We start from the raw sequence: 21,796 nt of genomic DNA, 5'->3' as shown, positions 1-21,796 counted from the left end.
CATACGTGAGATTGCATACGAGCACAACCGTACTTTCTTCATTTACTTTAAACAACAACAAGAACAACAAAAAACTTTGCCAGAGCCTGAAATGGTCTGTCACAACACAAACAGAAGGTAATTGACAAACACAGAAAACAAAAAGTAGTGTGCATTTCTAACTGGGTCCCGATCCGCTTGCCTGCTGAGGTCCTGTCCTTGCGCTCTGCTGTCTCTTTGACTATAGGGTCAGGCAGAGTTAGAAAGGCTGGAGACATCTCAGCACCAGGTTGAGACGTTCTCATTGAGGATGCTGGAGAACTAAACACGAAGTAACTTTCTCACCTTTCGCAACTTGGTGTTGTTGATGCAGGTATTCCTGCCTTCACCTCCTTGGAATGCATAGAACAGGGAGGCTGAACTTCAGGCCAGCCCATTTCATACTGTTTACACCAGGATCAACTCTGATCCACTCATGGTGGGGAGGAGCCAGGTGGATGCTACGTCCTTTCCTACCCACAGGCCCCTAGGCATGGGAGACCCAATGGGAACATGGTGTTCTCCTGAGCAGCCAGGATACAGCAGGAGGAGGCGGGCACTGAGCGATGAGGCTGAGGAGGTGCTCCTGAGGACTGGGAAGAGACCAGAGGTGAGGACTCCAAGAAGCAGTTTGTTAGGGTCTGGACAAGGCAAGAGCATCAGCCCCTCTGTGGACGGAGCTCTGCCTCTTGACAAACGGTGAGGTAGATGTAGATTCTCTGGCAGACATTCTGCTGCCCTCCATGGCTTCTCCTGTTTCACCACACACACAGCTGGAGATGGGATGAGGATGGATTATGACGGTAGTCGTGTCCAACAGGCCAGGGTGGATTCTGTGTGTGTGTGTGTGTGTGAGTGAAAGAATGGACCACATGACCGACAGAGGATGAGGAACTTAGTTTTAGGACCTATTAGGACTCTGGTTTGGTTGCTGAATTGTAAGTTTGTTTTAAGCTGGCTTAAACCAAAGATAATTCATTTCTTGGCTGAACAACTACACTGTAGGGGTCAGGTGTGGCTGAATCTAGGTAATGTCACCTAACTGAGCTTCTTATTTCCTGCTGAGCTGTTGATTCCCATTCGGATTCTGCCATTGTGCTAGCCAAGATGGTACCATCTTAGCAGAGTCTTTAAAGGCTTGTGACTAAAGTTGTCCACTCCCATTCCCTTTTGGCCCACAAGAACATAGTTGCCACCTTCCCTGCCCAAACTCAGGGATTCCAGGGTTATGAAGTCCCAGGCTCCTGGACTAGACTTCCCAGTCCTGGCTCAGCCCCAGGTGATATCTGAGAGCTGCTGAGTGGAGTGTGTTGTCAGTAGGAGCTGGTCAAAGGCACACCATTCCAATGCCCCTCAGCTTTATCCTTCACGTGACCCTGCAACACCAATGCTCGTTCCCGGGAGCCCTAAGTGTATGTAATCAGAGAGAGAAGAGAGTGGAGCCCACAAAGGCCTCATTGAATCCCTGGCACGGATACATACCTGCCACCAGCGGAGGCTGGCTTTTCCTTTCCTGCTTCAGAACCTGTCAGCAGGCATCATGAAGGATTGCATTGGCAGGCCGGTCCCTGCTTTTCTGTACCCTACAGACCCACACCACTGGAGCAAGCCTGGGAAGGAGTGGCCTGCTGTGCTGCAGTGTGTGTGTGTTGTGTGTGTGTGTGTGTGTTGTGTGTGCATGTGCACATGTGCTTTCTCTTATTTTGGTGCTGGGGGTGGAACTCAGGTAGTTACCCATATTAGATTAGCTAGGCATAGCTCTATATCCATTGGGATATATATCCAGCTTATGAGCTTCTTGAAAAAGATATAAACATTTGTTCAACAATTTGGGCGTCACTGGAACTAAAACATATAATTAAAAAAAATGTTTTCTGAGCTATGCGCTGGTGGCTCACACCTGTAATCCTAGCTACTCAGGAGGCAGAGATCTGAGGATCACAGTTCAAAGCCAGCCTGGGCAGAAAAATCTGTAAGACTCTTATCTCCAATTAACCACCAGAAAACCAGAAGTGGCACTGTGGCTGAAAGTGGTAGAGCACTAACCTTGAGAGAAAGAGCTCAGGGACAATGCCCAGGCCCTAAATTCAAGCCCCATGACTGACAACAAAAAAAAAAGGTTTTTTTTTTTGTGGCCCACTCAACTTGAATACAGTTTTGAGTCCCTAGAAGTAATTACTATTTTATATTGTATATTTTTATTCTTGTGTATAATACTTTTACTAAATATATCTACAAATAAATTGTGTTCTTTGTCTTTTATTTTCTTTCTCTTTCTTCTTTCTTTCTTTCTTTCTCTTTCTCCTTCTGCTCACAGCTGGCCCTCTACCACTTGAACCATGACTCCACTTCCAGCTTTTTCCTGTTTAATTGGAGATTTGTCTGCCCAGGCTAGCTTTGGACTATCATCTTCCGATCTCAACCTCCTGAATAGCTAGGATTACAGGTGTGAGCCACTGGTGCCCAGCTTTGGCTTGTTTTTAAACTTCATTTAAATGGTATCATTCCACTGCTATTCTCTTACAAACTGCTCTTTTTCCTTTCTCTCTTGGACCTAATGCTGATATGTGCCATTCCTTTTCATTGCTATACAGTATTCCATTCTTTAACATGTCAAAGTATGTTCATGGTTTTCCTTTGCGTGCATAGTGAAATTTATATCCAATCTTTAAAAAAATGTATGTTTATCTTCTTAAATGGTGTATTTAATTTTTTATTGTTATTGTAAAGGTGACATACAATGGGTTGTAGTTACATCAGTCAGGTAAGGAGTACATTTTTTAAAAAGTAATATCACCCCTTCCCTCGCTCTGGACGTTTTTCCCTCCCATCTCCACCCACAAGTTGCATAGTTCATTTTCAGCATAGTGTCCAACAAGTACCACTGCTATATTTGTTCACCCCTTGTGCCTCCATTTCTGTGTCCCCCCAAGACAGATATGCAAACAAGACAAAGAGAAAACAGATCAACAAAAGGGGGAAAAAACCCAACTCTTGTTTCCGTTTCCACCCTTTTATGATCATGAACAGAGCTGCTGTGCAGGGTCTTGCACAGGACTTAGATGTTTAAGAGCTTCTCGATTGTTCATGGAGGAGGACATCTGCAGGGAAGAGTGTGTGTCTCCATCTTCATACTCGCTAACTGCTGCCAAATGTACTTGGACTCCAAAGTACTTGGACTTCTGATGACCCCAGCAGGATAGGAGCTGCACCCTGCCCTGTATCCACATGGAAGCCCAGAGTAGTTTCTTCATTTTTTGAAGTCTGAAAATCAAACAGAATCTCTATTATCTGAATTTTCTATTTCCAAGATGACTCAGGTTCAAACTTATTATTTGTATGGAAGTTCAATAGGTAAAATTAAAGTAAGCAGACTTATTCTGTTTGGAGGAGCAGGAGAAGGTGATCATATTTTAGACAGCTAAGGGGTTGAATGCGTTAATATCTTTGTTTTTGCTGTGATGGGAATGGAACCCAGGACCTTTTGCATGCTAGCCAAGTGCTCTACCACTGAGCTACATCCCAGCCCCAGTTGTGTCTCTGTCTGAGACACACTTGTGTTTTTCTAGATGGGAAGTTTTTAAAGCAAATGTTTACACTGGATTTTTTCCCATAGGAAATTTTAGCTGATGCCTTTTGTTTTTTTTAGCACTGGAGTTTAAACTTAGGGTCTTAAACTTGCTAGGAAGGTAATCTACCACTGGAGTCATACCCCTAGCCCTTTTGGTTCTGGTTATTTTTGAAACAGGCTCTTACTTTCGAGGCCAGGGCATAGATGATCCTCCTGATTATGCTGCTCATAGAGCTGGGATGACAGACACATGCCATGTCTAGCCTTTATTGGTTTAGATGAGGTCTCACTAACTTTTTCTCTGGGCTAGCTGGGAACCATGATCTTCCAGATCTCTCTCTACCTCTTAAGTAGCTAGGATTACAGGCATAAGCTACCACATTAGTTTTGATGATGATTTTTGTTTGGTTGTCACTTTAGCTTTATAGCATATTTTTCCCCTTCCTTTCCCTTCACTGGAGTTCATTGGGAGTTGAATTTAATCAAGGGTGTGACAACCCACCCATGAAGTTTAGGAAGACCACAAGGATATGACTCATGCAGGCAAGGGGTCCTCTTGATTCCCAGGCTCACCCCTGATTTAGTGCTTTTACTTTGACTATCCAGAGATGCATACAACACTCCCTCTCCTCCCTTCCCTGAACTTACTGGCAGCCTTCCACTTCTCAGGAAGGTTTCTTTTTTTTTCTTATTATTATTTAGGCCCCATCTTGCTCAGCTCTGTGTCTCACTCTTGACTTTTTGTACAAGTGACTTAGCTGCCAGACCTTTGACAATGACTTCATTCTCTTTACTCTTCTACTCTAGACTGCAGCTCCTTTGGGGGAGGTGTGTTGTTCACTGCTGTCATTCTAGAATGACACACTTAATACATTTTTAGTAAAGATGTTGATTTATATATGAGCTTTGGTTAGCAAAGGAAAGAGCAAGAGAACATTTCAGATACAGACAGAGAAGATGAGGAAGGAGGAGGGGAGAAAAGGAGGAAGGGAGGGAGAGAAAGAAGGAAGGGAAGGAAGGAAAGAAAGAAGGAGCCCATGTGAAAGTCTAAAACCAACACAGCCAGCTTGCAAGTGAGACAGAACAAGGGAAAAAGTATGGTTATAACTGTTATTATGAATGGCCATCCATGTAGGAGGGGCTGTGGGCCATTCTAAGTGATGTACTTAGGAACAGCAGATTGGACTTGATCTTGCCTTAGCACATCATCATTGTGGAGATCATGTAGGGTGGGGATTACAGATCAGGCTGGGCCACCAAGAAAGCAGTCACAGTGGCTGAGGTGAGAGGAGACAGTGGCCACAGCAGGCAATGAATGGCAAGGGAATGAAAAGAAGTGGACAGTGTCCAAAGAATGCCACCATTCTGTGATCCTCAAAGTTGGTGGAGTCTCATTAATGCACGCGCCACATCTGGACTTGGATGAGCTCTGGAGCAGGGATTCTATTAAGCGTGCTCTGAAGTAATCAAATGAGAAAGCTTTCCAGATGGCTCCACCCACATCTTCAACCTTCCTCTGGTGAAAGAAACCTGGAGCGGAGATGGAGAGCATTATTCAACAAAGCAGCGAATAACAGAGCTGTGTGAAGATTGAACTCTGAGATTTTGGAAAAGAGGGTAGCGTTTGACATCCAAGTTCTCCTGGTCTCCAAATCTTTTGTGCAAGTAAATTAGTTTCATCTGTCTCAAGATACCTTTTCCAGGCCAGCTTCTCCCAGCTTGCCTGCAAATGTTTCTCAGTGGTGTGTTTTGAGGCTTGGCTGGATCTCCTTGTCTGGAACAAATCTTTTATTCCTAGGAAATAGCTGGACTCTTATTACCCTCCCAGCTGTTGATTCAGTATTCGATACCTTGATCATGTGCAGGTTAACCCTGCCCCATCCCCTGACTGTGTCTCATTAGGAGGTGTTTTTTTTTTATCCTGAAAGCTGATTTTTTTTCACCCTCCCCTCCCCCTGCCCCCATTGTTTGGTGAGACCATTAGGACTCACACGCCTGTTTCTTCAAGCCTCCTGAGATGTACTGGAGTGGGGGCAGGGGGTGCATTCATTGTCTTCTCTGCTCACCTCCCACACTTGCACTGTTTTCCTTTGCCCCCAGTGTTCATGCCTTCCATCACACCCTAAAAACATCCAGATGCTGAGAATATCATGTTGCCTGTTTCACATGGGAAAGCCCCAACCCACCCTCCTCCTGTTCAAGTTACACCAAATCTAATTTCCATGGCCTATGCAGGAGGGAGTGCCACAGCCCTGTAGCAGCTGTGGAAGCTTAGCAATGCTGTTTCCAAACAAGGGCCAGTAGGCAGCCAGCAGGCACGAGAGAGCTGAGAGCTGGCAGAAAGTCCCAGACACCTATAGCCATCCAAACAGTGACTCATCCTCTTGTTGCCAGGATAAATATGGGAATCAATGGTATTTCTTTTGCTCTTAAGCAGGAAGAATTGTCAAAAATGCTTATCACTTTATAAAATAGAACAGATTGTGCCTGCTTCTTGTTTTGAAATGTTCCAGCTATTCATTAGCTCTATGTGTTGTTGGTTTTGTTTTGGTTTATTTTCCTCTCTGAGTTTAGTTATAGCTTTATCTTGTTTTCCTTCTTTCTAGGAGGCCCGGAGAAGCCAGGAGTTTCCATGCTGTGCTCCCACGTGAACTCTGGATCCATCTGGCCGTGGTGGCCTGTGGCAATCGGCTGGAGGAGACGCTGGTCATGCTCAAATCAGCAGTGCTCTTTAGCCACAGGAAGATGCACTTTCACATCTTCACAGAAGACTCTCTGAAGTCCGAGTTTGATAAACAGGTGAAGTTACATAAATGGGGCCATGGCATCACTAAGGCAGGGCTGATTTGCATAAATGGGGCAGACAGACTGCCTGTAGGAGCTGCAGAATGCACTTGGCTGTGGGCTCCATTGTGGGACCTCCCTCACCTCGTGTGAATACAAGGACATGTCACCGTCTTTGGGAAGACACTGGCAGGATTTAACAGAATGATGCTTTGGGCTGCTCTTTTTATCCTTCATAGGATTTCTACCTGTAGGGCAGATAGCTTTTTTTCTAATGTACATTTAAACAATAAGTGACATGTTCATTGAAATCAATAAACGTAATACAGATAGAAAAACAGATGTGTGTGTGCGCGCGCATGTATGTGTAGGTCCTAGGGCTTGAACTCAGGACTGGGTACTGTTCCTGAGCTTTTTGTTGTTGCTCAAGGCTATCACTCTACCATTTCCAACACATCTCCACTTCTGGCTTTTGGGAGGTTAATTGTAGATAGGAGTTTCACAGACTTTGCTGTCTGGGCTGGTTTTGAACTGTAATCCTCCTATCTCAGCCTCCTGAGTAGCTAGGATTACAGACACAAGCCACCCACACCAGCTCCTATATATTTTCTTTCAACACCCATAGAAGTGCTGTGTGTGTGTTCTATATATTTCCATGTGTAGACACACTGTATAATGATGCACCCATCTACATATCCATATACATACACGCATGTATCCAGATTGAAATGGATTTCTTTTGCAAAATCAAGTTTCTGCTCTAGAGCTTGTGGGGCTTGCTTTTCTAGTCTGAAAACCACTTGGTCATGCTATTTTCCCGGTCAGCACTGGACATTCTTGCTGAGTGACTTGTCCTGTCTTGGTGACTAACTACAGAGCCACCATCTGTTCTATAACCAGGTCAGCATGTGCTTGGCTATTCCCATCTTGAGTTTTTCCAGTGGACAAGGAGAGCTGAGATAAGGCCTCTGCCCGCCATGGAGGTCCATGTGTGACCTTGGCCCAGCAAGCCAAGCCATTGCTTAGCTATCCAATGCTGGCAGAGAGACAACCTGCATTCTGTTGTTTCAACTGACCTGGGCCAACAGTGCCGGGCCAGGTCACCAGCTAGTCACCCTCAGGAGAAATGCCAAAAACAACACATTTGGCAGCGCAAGGCTAAATCACAGAGAGCTAGAAAGCAAGGATTATAGGGCTTGCTTAAGACATACAACCCTTCTCAGCCTGTTTTGTTATCTGGATCATGGGGCAAATCATTCTTCTTGTGTGGTTTCAGTGAGACTGTGGGACTCAGTCAGAAACGTGTTTCTTGGGGCTGGGAATGTGGCTTAGTGGTAGAGTGCTTGCCTAGCATGCATGAAGCCCTGGGTTCGGTTCCTCAGTACCACATACACAGAAAAAGCTGGAAGTGAAGTGGCACTATAGTTCAAGTGGTAGAGTGCTAGCTTTGAGCAAAAGAAGCTCAGGGACAGTGCCCAGGCCATGAGTTCAAGCCCCAGGACTGGCAAAACAAAGAAAATGTGTTTCTTCTTTCCTGCTGCAAAGATTCAGAGGAGCGGCTTCTCTCTGTTGGGTGCTTTGCTGGCTCCTGGCAAGCTGCTGCTGAGGCTGCTATGAGTCAGGTGATGTCACCCATTTCAGGCTGTCACCCAACACTGCAGCAGTGTGGGTGTATCCCAGGGCTACAGTTTTAGCCCAACAAAACAAAGTGTCACTTGCCATCCTGATTCCTCTGGAGGCTGAGGTTCCGGGGAGTTCTTCATTTGTGGGGTTTTGTGTGGCTTAGTTGCCTAAGCCTGATGTGTTCGGTGCTACCCGCTGTCTATGGCGTGGGTACTTTAGTTTAAAGATGTAGTTATTTTTGTCATCTCAGGTAGAGAAGAAGAAGAAATGCATCGTCTGACAGCTCTGGTCAAGTCAAGCTTCAGAAGGCTGAGACCTGAGAATCACAGTTCAAAGCCAACCCCAGGCAGTAAAAATCATGAGACTCATCTCTAATTAACCACTAGAGAAAGTGGAACTGTGGCTCAAAGTGGTAGACTGCTAGCCTTGAGCACAAAAGCTTAGGGACAGAACCTGAGCCCTGAGTTCAAGCCCTATGACCAACAACAATAACAAGGAGAGAACTCAGGTTCATCTGATCTGTGCTTCTGCACTGCCCAGGGAACCAGGGGATGGTGAGGCCCAAAGGCAGACACAGAGCAGCAAGGTCTTGAGTGTGTGTGTGTGTGTGTGTGTGTGTGTGTGTGTGTGTGTGTGTGTATCATTTACATGGCTCCTCATTACTGAAAACAAGGCTGTGGAGACGATCCCTGCACCTTTATTTCTTGGGGCTTGTGGGGACCAATTTTTAAGTTGCCTTCCTGGTTGATCCTTTGATTCCATGCTCCCAGTGTTTGTGCCCAGTCTCCCACCTGCCAACTCGGAGTGCTATTTGTGTTAAATCCTAGCAAGATTCACAGGAGAAAAGGTAAAGCTTGCAACTAATGATGGAGTTAGACTTCCTGTGGAAATGCCTAAGCCATTTCCTGTGGGTCATCCAAGAAGCCCGGGCTGTCTTCCATATTTCTTACAGTGTCTAATTACCCTTGCCTTCCATGTCTTTCAGTTACGACAGTGGCCCGACTCATATACAAAGAAATTTGAGCACAAAATCTACCCCATCACATTTTCTGTTGGAAACCCTCAGGAATGGAAGAAATTATTCAAACCCTGTGCTGCCCAGAGACTCTTTCTTCCGGTAGGAATACTGTTTTTCATAAGATGTAGCTTGGGAACAACTTACTCTAGGAACCAGGGGGAAAGGAGCTGAGATGTGGGTTTAGAAACCTTTTGCTTCCAATTAAAGGTGGTTCTCCATTGCATCTGTGGTTTGTAGACAATTGCAGGTCTGCCAGCATGCAGAGCATCTCTTGGGTTAAGTCACCTTTGTGCCTATAACTACCAATTACTAGCTGTGGAGATCTAAGCAAAGGTCCCAATTTCTCCCAAACCTGGTCTCCTTGATAGCTATGGCCCTGAGTTCTCAGTAGATGTTACCATCTCTTAATGGTATTAACCTTTCAACAATGACTACTACTTAATGAAAACAGGCTAAAGTATTATTTGGGAAGGGCCCAGAGTTCTGATTCTGCCTTTCAGTCTTGAGTTTAAATTGCATGTTTTTGCTCCCACTAAAGAAAAATCTTGGGGCTGGGAAGGTGGCTCAGTGGTAGAGCGCTTGCCTTGCATGCATGAGACCCTGGGTTCGATTCCTCAGCACCACATAAGCAAAAAGAAAAAAGTCGGAAGTAGCTCTATGGCTCAAGTGGTAGAGCGCTAGCCTTGAGCTGAAGAGCTGAGGGACAGCACCCAGGCCCAGAGTTCAGGCCCCACGACTGGACACCCCCCCCCAAAAAAAGAAATCTTTTTTTTATTGTGAAAATACTGTACAGAGGGGTTATAATTACATGGGCAAGATAATGAGTACATTTCTTATCAAGCATTGTAGCCTCCTCCTTTGTTTCCCCTTCCCATCCATTCCCATCCTCCCCCCGCCCCCCCTCTACCCAATCCTTCTCCCCATTAAAAAAAAAAGAAGAATCTTAAAAGCCAGGTACAGTGAGTCACAGCTGTAATTCCTGCTACCCTGGAGGCTGGGATCAGGAGGAGCATGGTTCAAGGCCAGCTCAGGCAGGAGACCCCATCTTAACCAATAAAAATTAGATGTGGTGGCATGTGCTATCATCCTAGCTACACCAGAAATGAAAAATAAGAGGATCACGGACCAGACTGGAATGAGCATAGAAGCAAGACCCTGTTCAAACAATGAAATAAAAAAGGCCTGGAGGTATGGCTCAAGGGGTAGAGCTCCTGCTTAGCCTGGAAAGTCCTAAGTTCAAATCCTAGTACTACCAAAAAAAACCCATCCTAAGTAGAAAAATCAGCTAAGGTTTATATGAATTGAAATACCAGTGAACAGAGAAGGCAACTTTGAATTTAACCTTAATATTTCAGAGGGATCCATGCCTTCTGTAAGCCTTTGTTGAGTGTCAGGTGCCAGGCCCGACTTGGCAGTGATGATATGTGGTCAGTATAAACAAAGCCCTATTCCCTTTGGAGCTTAAGTCTATCCAGGCATTAGCAAAATGATCAAGGCTGAGGTGGACAGTCAGTGTCATGTATGATGTCACATAGGGTTCAACCTGGTCGGAGGAGGGTCACAGATGACCCCTGGAAGCAGTGGCATTTGTACCGAGACATGAATCTGATGAAGCTTTAGAGTGACAAGGGTCTGAGGATAAGAGAGAGAAAGGGTCCAAGAAATGGGCCAAAGTTAGCCTGGCACTGGGGGCCCATGAATGTAATTCTTGCTACTCAAGAGGCTGAGGATCATGGCTCAAAGCCAGCATGGGTAGGAAAGTCCAGGCAACTAGCATAAAGCTAGAAGTAGAGCTATGGCCTAAGTGGTAGACCACTAGCCTTGAGTGAAAAAGCTAAGGTGTAGTATCCAGGTTCTGAGTTCAAACCTCAATACTGGGACCAAAACAAAGCAGAAACATAACAACACCGAGAATTCAAGTTATAAAATTGTCTCCTTACCTTAGATAAAATATTTACAACCCATTGGAACCTCATTTGAAATTACTCTGACATGGAACTGTGACTTTAGAAAACAAACTGACCACATGATGGCATTCATTCATTCCCAACTAAATTAGCAGTCTATTTTGAATGAGAAATGTGTGCTGCCATCCCTTATCTCCTTCTGATAATAGAAAGTAGCCTTCCCTCAAAACAATACGAGAGATTGCAGTTGGCAGGACATTTAGCTTCTCTCAGGCCTGTGTTATAACAACAGATTATGATCTTCACATTTTTGGCCATTGCTGTGATTTATTGATCTTTTAGGTAATTTGAAATGAAGTCTAGGTCATGTGTTCCTTGAATTTCCCTATAAAACTAAATCAGGCCAGGTATCAGTAGCTCACACCTGTAATCCTAGCTACTCAGGAGTCTGAGATCTGAAGATCCATGGTTCCAAGCTTACCTGGACAGACAAGTCCATGAGATTCCAACTTTCACTTAACCAGCAAAAAGCCAGAACTGGAAGCATGACTCAAGTAGTAGAGTACCAATTATAAGTAACCGAGTGGGATGGTGAGACCCTGAGTTCCAGCTTCAAGACCAAACCAAATCAGGTGATGAAGAGAAAATGGAGATTGTAGAACACAAACATTCTAGCAGATAGCCACATGGCTAAGAACCGTCATTTTGCATGTGCCCTCAACGTGAAGGAGAGACCCATTTTCAACTAACATTTGCTACCAGAATAACATCAGATCTCAACTCAACGTCTGAAGCCTATCAGATTCTCAGGTACCATCAGGGGAACTCAAATTCCACCAGTGCAAGGTTTATGAAGTCCTAAAAATCAGGAGACCTTTATTTACTCTTCTACTTGTGGAGATAATGGTCTAGGAATAGAATGATTATTAATCCAACCTACACTGTAACCAGCTTGATAAAGATCTATAAGATGCATACTTCCTGCAAGTAATTGAGATGCATCAAGTATTTAAAACACTATACTAGCTACAAATAAGTCAATTTTGTTCATTAAAATTGATTCTGAAGACTTTCTCTTAGCAAAATCCAGATGTTTTCTTTCCTGAAGAATAACTAATTTTTTTAAATGAATGTGTATCAGCTTTCTCCAGTTAATTGGAAGTAGTGAAGTTTTTATAATAGGTCCATGCATTTTGCTGCATGCTGTGCCAGTAGTTGGGGTTCTCTGGGGATCTCAGGGATATTTAAAATACCACAGGGATTACTGAGTGGCAGGATCTTTCTCGTTTTAGTATGAGAATGTGAAGATTCATATAGGCTCCTATTGTTCAGAAGTTGGACCTTTCCAGGGTGTTTTCATCACATTTTAATAAACTCCAAGATCACAGTACTGCCTGATGTCTTCCTTACTGCCATTACCTGCCACAAGCATCCACATTCATGAAGAGAATTAGGAAGGAATATTATCAAGAGAGTCAGGATGAAACTACTTGTCCCTTCCAACAGGAAAGTCAAGGTCCAATGCAAAGAGAAAGCAGCAATGGAAAGGAAATATGAATGAATGAGACTTTGAGAGAACAATATTCTCAACAATATCCTCAGAGAAAGAAGATACTAGTTAGGCATGGAAGGCTCACACATGTAATACTAGATACTCACGAGGCTGAGATCTGAGAGTCATGGTTCAAAGCAGCCTGGGCAAGAAAGTCCATAAGACTCTTATCTTCAGATAACCACCAGAAAACCAGAAGTTGTGCTTTGGCTCCAAGTGGTAGAGCAGTATCCTTGAGCAGAAGAGCTCAGGGACAGCTCCTAAGCACTGAGTTCAAGTCCCAAAGCTGACCCCCACCCCCAAAAAAGATATTACATTCATGAAAGAAGCACAAGATTATATAAGAAATTAAATAGAGGATTAAAAAAACCTCTTCTAAGTTCATTAAATGATAGCTGAAATGAGTGACTCAGTAGATGAAAGAAAAATTGAAGAAATCTTTCTGAAAGCATAGGAAAAGAAAACCAAAACAACAGAAATAGAAATAAAATAAAAAACAGCATTGGCTGAGCACTGGTGGCTCACACCTGTAATTCTAGTTACTTAGGAGGCTGATATCTGAGGATTGCAGTTCAAAGCTAGCCTGGGCAGGAAATTCCATGAGACTCTTATCTCCAATGAACTGCCAAAAACTGGGAGTAGAGCTGTGGCTCAAAGTAGTAGAGCAATAGACTTAAGCACAAAAGCTCAGGGACAGCACTCAGGTTCTGAGTTCAAGTGCCATAACCAGCACAAAACAACAATAACCAAAAACAAAACAAAGCAAAACACCAGCTAATGCCAAATAGAAAACAAAAATAAAATGATCAGAAGCTAGAGAAGCTGGTCCAACATCTGAAACAGGAACATATCAGTTCCTGAAAGTACAAAGAACTCAAAAGAGAGGAAATCATGGGGCTGGGAAGGTGGCTCAGTGGTAGAGCGCTTGCCTTGCATGCATGAGGCCCTAGGTTCGATTCCTCAGCACCACATAAGCAGAAAAAGCCGGAAGTGGCATTGTGGCTCAAGTGGTAGAGTGCTAGCCTTGAGCTGAAGAGCTGTGGGACAGCGCCCAGGCTCAGAGTTCAGGCCCCACAACTGACAAAATAATTTAAAAATAAAAAAGTGGAAATCAACAGTGAAACTAATTCAAGAAAATTTCCCAGAACAAAAAGTTTAAGTTTCCAGATGGAGGGAACCTATCACCAGGTAGATTTCAGAACAATGAGGAGGAAATGGTCATATTAGCAATCAGAAAGGCTTCAGACTTCTCAACAGCAGTGGCAGAAGTGTTAGAGTATTAAATCAATGCCTTTAACATTTGCAGGAATCCTTATTCTACCAACCTAGAATTCTATACCCAGCCAAACTAACAAGTCAAGTGTGTGGATAGAGCCATACATTTTTGGATATGCATGGTTTCAAATTATTTACCTCCTATCAGTCCTGTCTGAAGGAGCTACTAAATCTTGTACTCTATCAATACTGGATACATCAAGAAAGATGAAGCAGGGGATGGATGGGTAGCTACTCAGAAGGCTAAGATATGAGGATTTTGATTTGGGGGAAGGGAGGTTATCATGACATCTCATGAATATGAGATGTCAGCCCTGTCAGAAGAAAAAATGTTTTATTTCTCACACCTAGAACCTGCATGTTCTAATAGAAAGTACTCCAGAAAACTATTTGGATGGCTGGGCATTGATGGCTCATATCTGTAATCCTAGCTACTCTGGTGGCTGAGATCTAAGGATTGTGGCTCAAAGTTAGCCTGAGCAGAAAAGGTTGTGACATTCTTATATCCAATTAACCACCAAAAAGCTGGAAGTAGAACTGTGGCTCAAGTGGTAGAATTTGAATAAAAAAGCTTATGGACAGCTCTCAGGCCCTGAGTTCAAGGCTAAGGACCAGCACATACACACAAAAAATTATCTGGGTAGATGGAGGAATGAAAAAAAGAATGGCTAGATGTACAGATGAACAGATAGATGGCTGGATGATAGATGGACAGACGGATGGAGAAAGGGCTTCAAGAGCCAAGCATGGTGATATGTACTTAAAATCCCAGCTCTCAGGAGGTAGAGTGGGAAGATCACAAGTTTGATGCTTGCCTGGTCTGCATAGTGAACCCTTTATCTCAAAAATAAAGAATAAGAGGAGGAGAGAGCTTTTGACAATGCTTTAAGAAATGGTGCAGAGGATTTCTAGATCTAACACTTAGGAGAGTGTGCAGGCTTGAACTCAGTGTCTACTCAGTAAATGTTAGCTGGATTTGACCTTCAAATAGAAGAGGAAGGAAAACCTATGAGAAATTAGTCCTATTTTGGTGAAGGACTTCAGTTCTTGTGTGCAGTTGATTGGTTTTCAGGAACTTTCTAGCAGAGCACCATCTCCTGGGAGGCACCACCCAGCTGAGACACTAGACTGCTTACATGACAGTGGTCCTGGCTAGTGGGATGTCCACAGCCATCACGAAAGGAGATTATGTACTTGCTGGCTGGGATTGTAACACCTGATAAGAAAGAGGAGGAAGCAAGCCAAAAGTGGGCATGGAAGCAGCTGGAAGATCTGAGAAAGACATTATCTAAGAACATGATAGAGAAACCAGACACTTCCAGCCATGCAGATGAAATCTAAGACCAAATACCCATCTGATGACCTGGAATTTCAGGAACACCCTCTTGAACAAAGCCAGCATACAATTTCCCTACTCGGAAGCAATCTGAATCTTGTTTGCCAAGATGAATTATCACAAGAGTCTATTTCACTCATGGGAGCATGTACAAATGGAGCCCAGTCATTGGTTGTGCCCTGCTCCGGGTTAGTGTTTCTAATATGAGTATGTAAGTTATGTGTCATTCCACAAGGGGGCACAGTAGAAGCAAAAATAAAAACCAATGGGCTTTCCCTTTTGTAGGACTCTATTTTAAGCTAATAATTGAATGAAATAATCTTGACATCGCAAATCAGAAGAGTTAAAGGTTTGAAACACTCTTTAGTTGTAAATGTATACTTATTTTTTGAAAATTTCCAATATATGTCTTTTTAAAAAATCAGAAAGGGGACTGGAGGTATGGTTCAAGAAGGTCCTGAGTTCAAACCCCAGTTCTGCTACATCCCCCTCAAAAATAAAAAGTATTATATCAGAACAATTCTTTCCAAGTTTCCATTATTCTTTCCACTTAGCTATTTTTATCAATATCAAAAAGAATGCTTGAGCATTGGCCAGATCAGATAGATTTTTTTTTCAACACAGAGACAATGAAGGGGAATTCTGAAAGGAGATAATTAGGAAGTATGTTGTGTGTGATTCCCTCCATCAGTATTTAAAACTATCCCCAAGAGCATGTGTCCATGTCTATGTATACGAATATATATTTACTCATCTAAAGTGATACATACACACCTTCATTGAACAGTGCTTACTGATCCTTAGCATGTGCCACACCCTAGAAATATGATTATGAATTAAAGACTCAGATTTCTATTATGCATGACAGGGAAGAAAGAATATAGGTACTAATCATTATCATTAGCAAACTGTTCATTTTAGGTGGTGATAAGAAATTTGGGAGAGAATGAATTAGGGAATGAAGGCATCTGAAGAGTATCTTTTGAACTGAGCTATGACTTCCTAGTTACACTTTATACTGACTAGCACGGAGGAAACTCACAGGCCATGTGTGCTGAACTATTCACCATGAAGGGAGGAGAAAGGGTCACGCAGTGGCCATGCGGCAGGAATAAATAAGAAAAAACAAGTTTAACTTTGTTGTTTTTTTGTTTGCTGTGTTTGGGATTGAAACAGGGCCATGGACAGCTGGTTGTATATTCTGTCACTGAGCTGTTTTCCTAGTCCTTAGCTTTGTGTGTGTGTGTGTGAGAGAGAGAGAGAGAGAGAGGGAGAGAGAGAGAGAGAGGGAGAGAGGGAGAGAGAGAGAGAGAGAATGTACTGGGGCTTAAACTTGGGGTCCCTTTACTCTTGCTTGGCTTTTCTGCTCAAGGCTGGTGAACCACCACTTGAGCCACAGCTCCACTTCTGCCTTTTTGCTTGTTAATTGGAGATCAGAGTCTCACAGACTTTCCTGCTCAGGCTGGCTTCAAGCCTTAATTCTCAGATCTCAGCCTCCTGAGTTATTAGGACTACAGGTGTAAGCCTCCAGCACCCAAGCAGCCCCTAGCTTTTTGAGACAATGGGGAAGAACAGGAGCCCATTATGCCCTTCTCGCCACAGCAAGGCAGTGGCACTGGCACTGCCATTTGTTTTGTTGTTCAAATTTGAGCAATAAAACCCTCAGCACCTGGAGCTCCTTCCAACTGACTATGGGGTCCTTCCATTGTGTGCATCACCTTTTAAAATGATTGTATTTATTTATTTTCGGTGCCAGTCCTGGGGCTTGAACTTGGGGCCTGTGTGCTGTCCCTGAGCTTCTTTTTGCTAAAGGCTAGTGCTCTACCACTTGAGTAACAGCTCCACCTCTAGCTTTTTTTGATGATTCATTGTATGAGATAAGAGTCTCATGAACGTTCCTGTTTAGGCTGGCTTCAAACCATGATCTTCAAGTCTCAGTCTTCTGAGTAAGTAGGATTATAGCAGCAACTGGCACCCGGCTATGATTTTATTATTAAAGAAAATCTACGCACATCTTTGCTTTCTGGCACCACAGGACACTTCAGGCTCATCTTGTTCTTTTACTGCCCTCAGCCCTGGAGTCAACCAGTTTTTCTAGGAGCCCTGCTTCCTTCTATTGGAGGGTGGTTTTCTGAAACCAAATCTGACCAGGTACTGTTTGCTGTCGCCTATAATCTTAGCAACTCCAGCGGCTGATCTGAGGATTATGGTTCAAAGCCAACTGGGACAGGAAAGTCCTTGAGACTCTTACCTCCAATTAACCAGCAAAAAGCCAGAAGTGGAGCTGTGGCTCAAGTGGTAGAGCCCCAACCATGAGTAAGAGAAGATAAAAGACAATGCCTAGACCCTGAGTTCAAGTCCCAGGACTGGCAGAAAAAAGAAAAGAAAAAAAAGACATTGTTCACGATGATCATTGCACTGATCTCTCTTGGTGGATGTAACTATTGTATTTCTACATGTTTGCATTCATATATAAGTTTAAAATGGCCAGACCTGTGAGCAATACATTTCTGTTGTTTATAAGTCAGAAAAATAAAATATGACTCACATAGGGTGAGTGTGTGTGTGTGTGTGTAAACACAATGTATCAAGTAGAGGATTTGGGGCTTACATGATGTTGGGCTAAGTTTTGAAGAAATAGGTATGATTTGACAAGTGAGTGTCAGGGTCGGGGAGGCGAGAGGCCGGGCATTGTGTGTAGCCACAGTGTGGGGCAGGTCTGAGTGCACACAGTGGGAACACAGTGGCCAGTAGCCTGGTGAAGTGGGTCAGTGAACAAAGGACTCTGAATACCAGGCTGAGAGGACTCGATTTGACCTTACCAGAGAACGGGGTGGGGGCCTCAAGGAAGACCCTGAGCCTGGCATCAAAACCCCAAACTCAAAACTCCAGGAATGGCCTACAGGAGAGAAGGGACAGGGGCAGAGGAACAAACGAACAGGTCAGCATGTGTTATCATCATTCATGCCAGGAGCTTCCTCTCCAGATTCAGGAAAGTGAGCAGGAACTCGCCAGGTACCTGGTGCTGCAGGTGACTTGAGTGTCCCTCACTTCCTCCTCTTTGTGCCCAGAGACAGAGCTCCAGGCATCTCACAAACCTATGATAGACAGACAGACAGACACCCAGTGCAGCTGTAGAAGACCTTCACGATGCTATCAACCAAGTAGCCTAACCAACAATTACAAAATGTGTAGGACTACCCCCCCCTTCCACCCCAACAACTGCAGCAGAGCAAACATTTGCTCCAGAAGCATACAGAACATTCACCAAGGCGGACCATATGCCGAGCCATAAAACCTGCCTTGGGAAATAGAAACACCCGCAGCCATTGTTCCCTGACAACGGGGCAATGAGGGGGCTGGTGGAGGACAGAAAGCTATCTGGGAACTTCCAAGCACTTAGGAAGCTATCAAGACACTTGGCGGAGATTGAACGAGAAAGCACACTGCACGTGGAGCAGCCTGTATCTGTGCTGAGAAAGTGTGTGGAAGTGGTGCAGGGGACTTCAGGGGGACAAATTGTGGGGCCCCCAGGGACCTGTGAAAGAGTGCCCCAGCATGCTGGAAGGGGCAATCAAGGCGTCTTGACATCAGGGAGAGGATGCAGAAGAGAGAATGGACAGATCCTGGAGTTTGAAAGTGGGGCCTCTGAGACTCCTGGGGCTAGTCGTGGGAAAGATGGGCAGACCGAGGATGACCTCCATTTGTCATTGCTGTCAGGATCCTGTTCAAGTTGACTGAAAGCAGTCCTGATCACCCCTGCCCAACTTTATAGCCAAACGCTCCACAATCCAGCTCTAAACTTCTGTTCCTCCAGCAGCTAGCAGGTACCCCTATGCCATGTTTGCTCCGAATTGCAACTGGGCCTTTGCACATGCTGCTTCATCTGTCCCCCTGCTCTGCTTATCACTATCTCTCAGCCTAACTGCCACCTCTAATGGGAAGTCTCCCTGGATTTCACCCCTGCCTGGTTTACAGACCCTGCTGCATGCTTCTGTGCTAGCTGTGGTTATCTGTACCCCAATATCCTCTTCTCTGTCTCCTCAACTCATGCTTCTGAGGACAGAGAGCAGGCTTCATTCAGCAGTACTAACATTAGAGCCAGTTCCTGATCAGCCAGACTGTGGCTCCTCCTGGAGGTGGAGGGACAATGCTGTCACATTGCCATTGGGCCCTAGTGGTTCACAACTGTAATCCTCGCTACTCAGGAGGCTGAGACCTGAGGATGGAGGTTCAAAGATAGCCTAACCAGCAAAATGCTGGAAGTAGAGGTGTGGCTCCAGCAGTAGAGCAAAAAGGCCAAGTGGGTGTACAAGGCTCTGAGTTCAAGCCTCAGTATACTCTCTCTCCCCCTCTCTCTCTCCCTCCTTCTCTCTCTCTCTCTCTCTCTCACACACACACACACACACACATACACACACAGATCCCACACTGAACTTATGGAGGCCTTGCTGCGTGTGTGCATGTGTGTGTGTGCACACGCTTCTTGGTCTTGATCTCTCTTGACTGTCCCGGCAGCTCTGTGGAATGGGTGAGCAATGTGGCTGACATGGCGAGGAAGTTTAGGTTTTCTTCAGTCGCACTCAGGTCACATAGGCAGTGGTACAAATGGAACTTGAACACAAGTCGTCAGTTTATAAACCCACAACTTTGGGGAGGCAGATGGTTCTGGGGTTTGAATTGAAGGCCTCACACTTGCTGGGCAGGCACTCTAACCACTTGAGCCATTCCTCCAATCCTTTTTCTTTTATAGCTGGGATTCCAGATGCACAACACTATGTCCGGCTTATTGATTGAGATGCTATCTCGCTGACTTTTCCCTGGTCTGACCTCCTCAATCTCTACTTCCATAGGATTTGTGACTATAAGTAAAACCTCCCACTTTGACCACCAAATTGCACTGTGCACGTCAGGCCAGGATTGGGGCTGGAGAATCCCTGGCAATCTTGCAGCCTGTGTGCAGGAGGTTATGATCTGCATGTAGCACAGGTTGCTGGGCAGGGTCATTGAAGGTGGGTAGGAGCAGTGGGTGGAATGGGCCAGGAGCCAATATAGTCAGCAGTGATCGGTACAGTCAGCCTCTGGGTGCCGCCTCCCTCGGCTCCCTCTGGAAAACAAAGGCTTGATTCTGGAATTGGGTTTTCTCCACAAGGCGTTAAAAAGGCTACTTGTCTGTCCTCTTGATAACTACTCCTCTTCCTATGATAATGTAGCCAACAAGGGGGAATCTTTAAATTTGTACCAGCAATCATTGCTACAGAGAGGCAATGGAGAAAGAATGGTTTTTTGTTTTTCTTTTGTGTTTTCAGATAAAGAGTAAAAAGGCCTCTGTACTTGTGTCTGGTCCTGGTTATAAGTAGATTATGATATTATAGGGGGAGGAGGAGGGGAAAGCTACATTTCTCCTCGGCTTAACTCTGACCACAAACCAGGCCTTCTTGGTTAGCACCTGTTCCAAAGGGCTGGGGGGTGTTGATAAGAGTAGGGACTAACTATGTGTGTGTGTGCGCGCACACACAGAATATTTGTGCTAGTACAGGGGCTTGAATTCAGGGCTTCTGGCTCCTGTTTGGCTTTTTTTTCACTCAAGGTTGGTGCTCTACCACTTGAGCCACAGCTCCACTGCTGGCTTTTTGGTAGTTAATTGGATATAAGAATCTCGCAGACCTTCCTGCCCAGGCTGAACCACAATTCTCCAATGTCAATTTCCTGAGTAGCAAGGATTATAGTTGTGAGCCGCTGATGCCTGGTTTTTTAAAAAGATTGTTTTAGAAAGGTGCAGAGCCACATCCATCAATGCTAGAAGTGGATGCAGACAGAATACCTTCCCCCAGTGCTTTGCAGAAACTAGTTTAGAGATTGTCCACATCAATGCCTGCCTGCTTGGAAAAAAGAACTGAGAGAGAAAAGCAGGTGACCTTGCTGGAGGATGGAAGGACAAAACAGAACCACAATAACTGGCTGATGTTTTTATCCTTTGGAAAAAATGGAACTACATCAAATATAGCCCGATATCCTGGAGTTGAACAATCGAGATTGAGGTGTACCTTCTTTTATATCTCCAGTCACTGATCATTGTTGATTAGCCCTCAGGTCAAAGGAGAAGGGAGAAATGGAGCCCCCAGTGGTACAATTCTACAATTCATCACCAACCATTGCTTCTAGCAGCATCATTCTTCTATCTACTTCCCTTCTTCCTGACTTGCTTTTTTGTTTTGTGTCCCCGCCCCCCCCAACTCTTCACACGCAAAGGTGATTTTAAAGGATGTCGACTCGCTTCTGTATGTGGACACAGATGTTCTCTTTCTGAGACCTGTCGATGACATCTGGAAGCTTCTGAAGCAGTTTAACTCCACCCAGCTTGCAGCTATGGCCCCGGAGCACGAAGTCCCAAAGACAGGCTGGTACAGCCGCTTTGCTAGGCACCCTTTCTATGGCTCTGCGGGAGTCAACTCAGGGGTCATGCTGATGAACTTAACACGCATAAGAAGTACCCAGTTCAAGGTAAGGAAATGCTTTGAAGTCCTTAGCTAAAGATTAGCCGTCTTTTCATCCTGGGCTTGCCAAGGTTGAGCATGTGCTGATTTGGGGTCTGCAGTAGGTGGCCTAGAGGTAGGGATGGAAGAACCCAGAGTTTGGAAGGTATTGGGATGTTTGTTTGTTCTGGAAAAGACCAGATGGCTATGGAATATGAAGCTTTTACAGAGGTACT

At 44.6% G+C, this 21,796-nt stretch overlaps 1 protein-coding gene across 1 annotated transcript in view; it reads left to right on the top strand.

Moving 5' to 3' along the window:
- Gxylt2 (glucoside xylosyltransferase 2) overlaps window positions 1-21,796 on the top strand; it is a 53,507-nt gene that overhangs the window by 13,068 nt on the left and 18,643 nt on the right. Inside the window, exons 2-4 of the mRNA XM_013010426.1 lie at window positions 6,196-6,388; window positions 8,982-9,113; window positions 21,337-21,588. Of these exons, the coding sequence (XP_012865880.1) occupies window positions 6,299-6,388; window positions 8,982-9,113; window positions 21,337-21,588 (474 nt within the window). The 5' untranslated portion in view covers window positions 6,196-6,298. The remainder of the gene's footprint in view (window positions 1-6,195; window positions 6,389-8,981; window positions 9,114-21,336; window positions 21,589-21,796) is intronic.

This window comes from Dipodomys ordii, unplaced genomic scaffold, assembly GCF_000151885.1.
Source record: "Dipodomys ordii isolate 6190 unplaced genomic scaffold, Dord_2.0 Scaffold12, whole genome shotgun sequence".
In the NCBI taxonomy this organism is placed as follows: domain Eukaryota; kingdom Metazoa; phylum Chordata; class Mammalia; order Rodentia; family Heteromyidae; genus Dipodomys; species Dipodomys ordii.
This window is presented reverse-complemented; position numbering and strand designations above follow the sequence as displayed.